The following is a 6,000-nucleotide window of genomic DNA, read 5'->3' on the forward strand; positions in this document are numbered from 1 at the left end:
CTCTTCTGTTTTGCCTAATTTAATCACAGAGATCTTATCTATTGTTTCTGTAATAAGCTCTCTAAACAATGTTAAAACATAAGTATGAAGTTTCTAGTATGATCTTCGGGGCTTTTTCTGTTTGTTTTACTTCTAGATTAATATGCAGCTTGACATTAATCCATGTTTACTATATTATACCACTACTTACCAATTCAAAATGCCCATTACTGCACTATTAAACTACCTCCAGGATTACACCTGATTTTCATATATATTAAACTACTTTTTAGTTTATATTTAATTCACATAGAGATTGCATTTCCTTCTGTTTGCATTTACTTTGGCATTAGAATGTATTTGGGTGACTGAGAGTCATTACCAAAGACAAAAGTATCAAGTGTGCCAAGGAAGAAAATTAATTATTTTTAATCCTCTGTTTCAGGGAAAAACGGCAACATTCTGCCTGAATGAATGTTTTTTTTTTTTTTTTTTTTTTTTTTTTTTTAGATTATATGGAATTCTGGAGACAAAAGAGAAAAACAGGCCCAGTTCTTATGATTGTTGGATATGACTCTTGCTGTCCGGCTTTATAGCTTCTAGAGAAAAACAGATGTGCTTTCTAAAATATCCATTTTGCACGTGCAAAACCAGCCTCCTGTGCATGGAAAACTGTACTAAATTAGAGGTGAAATAATAAAAGCAGAGAAAAAAAATGTTCTCACTAGTCGCATCAACACTACATAGTTCTTCATTCTGCTCTATTAATTAGTCATGCACTGATATATGCAATGAGTTCAGAAGGAAATGCTTGGTTTTAACTGTTATGCTATTGTTGGCCTGTACAGTAATGGCTTTGAGCATGCGATGCCTACAGTCAAGTGTCTGACAGACTCCAGACGTCTGAAACAGCAGTTTATTTAATCAATTGATCATAGGCATGTAGCTACAGACAGTCTAAGGGAAGCCAGTTCTGCTCTTCCAAGACATGCATCTTTATTTTTAACTTAAGAAATTTAACATCTTGCATCATCTGGAGATGTCATTTCCCGCTCTCCCCCTGCCCCCTAAATCTCATTTCCAAAAACCTTAAGAAAAAGAGATTCAGAGTTCTCTGGGCTATACTACTACTACTAAAGATAATAAAGGAATGTTGCATTAATTAGAAACAAATGAGATCACTTTCCATGGTTTAAATAATTTGTCAAGAAATAGGATAATGCCGAGGAAAGCTGACCTCTGTTTCAAAATACATCAAAATAAGTACATGCAGACTCCGTTAAACAGAAGGATGGATTTACTTATTCAGTTCTGCTTGCCTGTGCTTTTAAATCCAGGTCTATGAACCCCTACTTTTGGATAATTCATTAGGACTGAAGGTGCAGTGATTCAGACTACATCTGCTATTAAGGAGGCTGGAGCCAGGTAGAGATCTACCAAAAGTCACTGAGATCATCCTATGCAAATCTACCTGTAGAAAAAATGATTTATCACCTCCCTGGCAACCTCTGTAGTAGTCTTGGGTCTTGACTAGAATTCCCATCCCACTCCCAATGAAATCAGTGATGAATTTCCCAATGTCTTCCCTAGGAGCCAGCCCAGCTTTTAAAGCTGCCCTTACGTGGCAAAACTCCAGGTAGCACGCTCTGAACTTCCTTCCCAACACATCTGCTTCCACACTGTACAGGAAAATATACTGCACACCCTTGTGCCTGTAGACATGAATCTGACCCAAAATCTGCTGAGGTGCTGGGTCTTGGTTAAGTGCTTTTCTTTCTCCTTCTGGTTGCCTAATTTATTACCTATTACATTTGCACATAACCAAACATTTCACTTTCAAATCAGGAAACTTGGACAATATACTTATGAAACATCTGGTACTTTGTATATTGAAAATACACAGCGAAACTCAATATAGGAAAACTGGAGACATCTCTAAAGAAAGTAAGATTTACACCCTGGAAGATCTCAAAGTGATAAGAAAGCTTAACGACTTCATCCCAGCAGAATCTAATGGGGCAAAATTTTTGCAGTAGATAAAGGTTACCTGTATTGGGATTGCATCTAGTGGGTATTAAGCTGAAGTCCAGCAAACCTTCATATATCTGAATAGTTAGCCCACTTAAGGGCTTCTCCCAGGAATCATTAAGACATGGAAATTATCAAAATTGGACTGCATATTTCACTTTTTATCTGACTATTCCCTTTCAAGTATTTCTTGGCAAATTTTCTAACAAATTGTAAGAATGATATCACCAGCAACGTCAAATAAAAAGTAGTATCAAATACAGCCCAACGTTTGGTATGACTGTGGAATTTTGGACAACCATCATGTTTGAGGCATGGCTTTTGATCATGGCTTTGCTTCTAGCTGGTAACAGGCCAGAAAACAATGGATCTTTGTCCTTTTTCTATTTAACGTGGGTGAAGGAAGCTATTCCGATCATTGATTTTTGGATTTTCAAAATTTTGAGTTTTGCATAAACTATTAAGATGCATCACAAAATGAGTGGATAAAATGATAAGAGACATACCTCGGACCTGCGCCCTCTGTTGACATACACACACACGGGGCTGAAGGCACCACTGCCGCAGACATACAGGTGTGTGCGATTGTACGACTGTATCACACGCACAAAATTTCCACATCCATGCTGCAGGGAATACAGAAAAAAATAATTTCACATTGGCAAATGTTGTTAGAAGTTGGGAACTTGAGGGAAAAGACATGGTTTCTAATTTTAATAGTATGAAAACATCTACTGAGTTTGGTAGTGTCTGGATTTGAACCACTGCAGGCTTCTTTTCATGCCATTTTGCCTCGTCTAGGAGCTGGGCATTGTTAGGGCACTATAGAGGAGTTACAGAGGAGTGCATATACCCTTTCCATTTCCACACAGCAAACTAATTTTCATCTACAGACTGCATGGAAAGAAGCAGGGCCTCTACAGGAAAACAAGAAGTAACCTTATGAAGTTTCCTTAAGGATACCTCCAAAGCAGTCTTTTTTTCCCCCTAATTTTTTCATCATAGCTGGAGATAATTAACAAGCAAAGTAAGTCCAAATGTCAGATTCTGTTATAGGTAGAAACAATTTCTTTCCAAAACTTCAAAACTCTGAACAACACAAAGGAAGTTTGCAGTTAATTTTTGCTTCATATTGAAGATCAACAGCATGAAAATTAAAACGGAATGTTAAGGGCCACACAGTTTCACACCACCAAGTTTACAGTTTTCTCCTAGCATATGCTTCTCTCGCTCTTTCATTTTTTGACTATGAACAACTTTTAATGCACTTCAGGTTGAAAACAGATTTTTTTCTGAATATTTTTTCTTACTGAGATCCCAGAATTGCCTTCATATTCAATCATTCAAACCTTCACCAAAGACAGTGAGAATAGCATGTGTTCTGTGAGCACAGGATTGGAAACTTCATCAGTCATCTTCATGAGAATCAGTAGTTAATCCTTGTTTAGCAGACTACACAGTTTATTTGTATTTAAAGACATTCACATTTTTGGTGAATTTTCACATCTGAAAACTGGTGCATAGCTCTAGGTAGTTCAGAGTTCATAGAAGGAGTTTCTCACCAGGGAACACTGCATGTCCTCTGTTAAGTGTTAGCTCTAGTGATATCAGAAAAATTCTTTAACCCAGACAAACTACATTGTTTCTCTAAAGTTGAAGGCTGTTCCTAAATGCTTTAGCTTTCTCATATCCAGCTATCTTAGTTTGGATCAAAGATGGCTTTAGTAATGTCTTGCTACCGAAATCCTGTTTTTCTCAGCAGTACTGCCAATCCACATTATGGCTGTGGAAAGGGAACGATAGCTGAAGGTATACCACTAGTTTATATATGCCAGAGTGTAAATTGATGATTTCTTTTCTTGCTGTTTGCAGAAAACTTTTTCTAGAAGACTCTTAGTTAAAGGGTTAAATGCTGAGAAATTTCAGAATGAAAGTCTTCAAGGATCAGGACCAGGAAACAATGTCTACGTGAAAAGTTACTTATACGTGGCACTTTCTGTACTGCCTCAGTACCCTGCCATGTGCTTTCCAAAGTGTCTATGGCAAGAGCACAGGGGTGGTTAGCTGAATGGCTATTTTCTTTAAGGACAGCCTTCTAGGGTAACCACCTGACATACTGTGTCTTCATGTCTCTTCACTGATGATTTACAGACAAGTAACACAAGTTGGCTAAAGACCAACATTCTCATATTTTAATGCTGTCTGGCAGGAAGACCATTTTACGATCTCTGAGCCTCTGCCCATCTCTCTAGTGTTGAAACACTGAACTCCATTTGCAATTTGCTACATGAGTAATCTGAGTACTGCACTGTGACTCCACAAGCCAACCAAGCAAGAAATTCTTATTTCAGAATATATTCTGTAGGACTTCTACTCAGGAGCACCTATGCTTCAGTTTATTTCCCTATCCTTGATATTGGAGTACTTTTCCCTTTTAAAGCAGTCTTGTCTGAGGTGACATGAGATAGTTGTCTTTATGGATGTTTGTCAAAGGTGGTGGCTATGCAGTAGATATTCATATACTACCAGTGATTCTCTTGGAGCTGAGACCAAAACTCAGTAGCAGTGTCTGGGGAACTGCCTCACTGTAGACATCTGAAAGTCAGACATCTATGCCCTGGGATCTCATCACAGTAAATGGAGACAAATAGATGTCATACTATATAAGCATTCAAGTTAGCCTGGTGAACATATTATTTAGAAGTGACAATTTCTTTTCAACAACAAAGGTGGCAGCCAAAGATGACAAATTCAGGCATCAATATTTGTCTAATGGTAGGGTAAACGAACCCCCTCCTATTTCTCCTTAGAAGAGAATTCGCTGGTAACATAAATTTCTCTACTGGCTGCTCCAAATCTATCTATTTCACCTTGTGACAACTGCTATTCTCTGACAGGTCAAACATCACGCATTCACTCCACACCTTTTTTTTTTTTTTTTTTTCCTTACGTTCATCAGCATTTGCAATAGAGTTTCAAAATAAAGCCCACACATATTTTTCTTACAAAATGGACCCAGGTGAATTATTGTAACATTGCAGTAACTGAATTGCAGGTCACCTGTAGGCTTAATTAAAAATACAAAATGTGTAGCGAAAATACTAGCCATGACACAGAGACCTTTGAAATAAATAACAGCTTTTATTCAAAATTCGGTGGACTTTTGCATTAATTCTGTTGTTTATGAAATTAAAAGCTATAGTTAAGTGCACCTGCTTAAGTCCTTCAATCACTTCATTATTTATGATCCTAGATATATGCTGAGGAGTATGTTCCAAAGACAATTGTACCTAGTGTGAAGGCTTCTGATTTCCATAGTTTTTTCCTTAAATAAAAATAGAAGCAAAATTTCATTGTTTTTTCTTATAAATTTAGTAGTGAGAAATTGCAATTTGCTAACTCAGATTAGAATCTGAATTCTAATACTAAAATATCAGTTGGAAAATAGCTATATTTAAAGATCTAAAAAGAAAAGCAGGATAAAGACCTTCAGGTGCTGTTGAACTGTTAAGAAGTCAGAAGGTGACTGAATAGAATTGAAATGTGACTTTCTGCTTCTTGTTTTACAGTTTGTCTGTCTTCTGTCTAGGCATATAGAGACTGCAAATTCAAATTACTTTAGAAAGATAATCACATTAATATACAGCTCTGCCAAAGCCAGGATCTTCTGCGTTGTACCACTCACTGGGTCCTTCAAAATACCTTTCTACTTATTACGCGTAAAAATTGCATAGGGAAATTACCATCTGATTTAGGTCCTTTGGAAGGTGTCTGCATTTGCATGGGAGAATAATCAGCTGCAGTGCAAAATGACTCAACGTAATCTCTCCATCACTGTGTTTCCTGTGATTTCAGAGATCATTTTTACCTCCTTCTAGAGATATTTATATGGGCATTGTTTTGTGGAGGTAATGGAAAGAGGTGTTTGTGTTGTTCCTGAGTCTGGGGTCTTCAGGCTATGGACAGTGGGTACCATGCACCTGGAGATCTTCC

The 6,000-nt window shown here is 37.3% G+C and overlaps 1 protein-coding gene across 2 annotated transcripts in view; it reads right to left on the reverse strand.

Moving 5' to 3' along the window:
* Positions 1 to 6,000, reverse strand: part of SEMA3C (semaphorin 3C) — a 121,866-nt gene that overhangs the window by 43,528 nt on the left and 72,338 nt on the right. For both annotated transcript variants that reach the window (XM_026868627.1, XM_026868628.1), the window contains one exon: positions 2,514 to 2,633. In XM_026868627.1, the coding sequence (XP_026724428.1) occupies positions 2,514 to 2,633 (120 nt within the window). The remainder of the gene's footprint in view (positions 1 to 2,513; positions 2,634 to 6,000) is intronic.

Source organism: Athene cunicularia (genome assembly GCF_003259725.1).
Source record: "Athene cunicularia isolate RWA chromosome 1 unlocalized genomic scaffold, athCun1 chr1_part2, whole genome shotgun sequence".
NCBI lineage: Eukaryota > Metazoa > Chordata > Aves > Strigiformes > Strigidae > Athene > Athene cunicularia.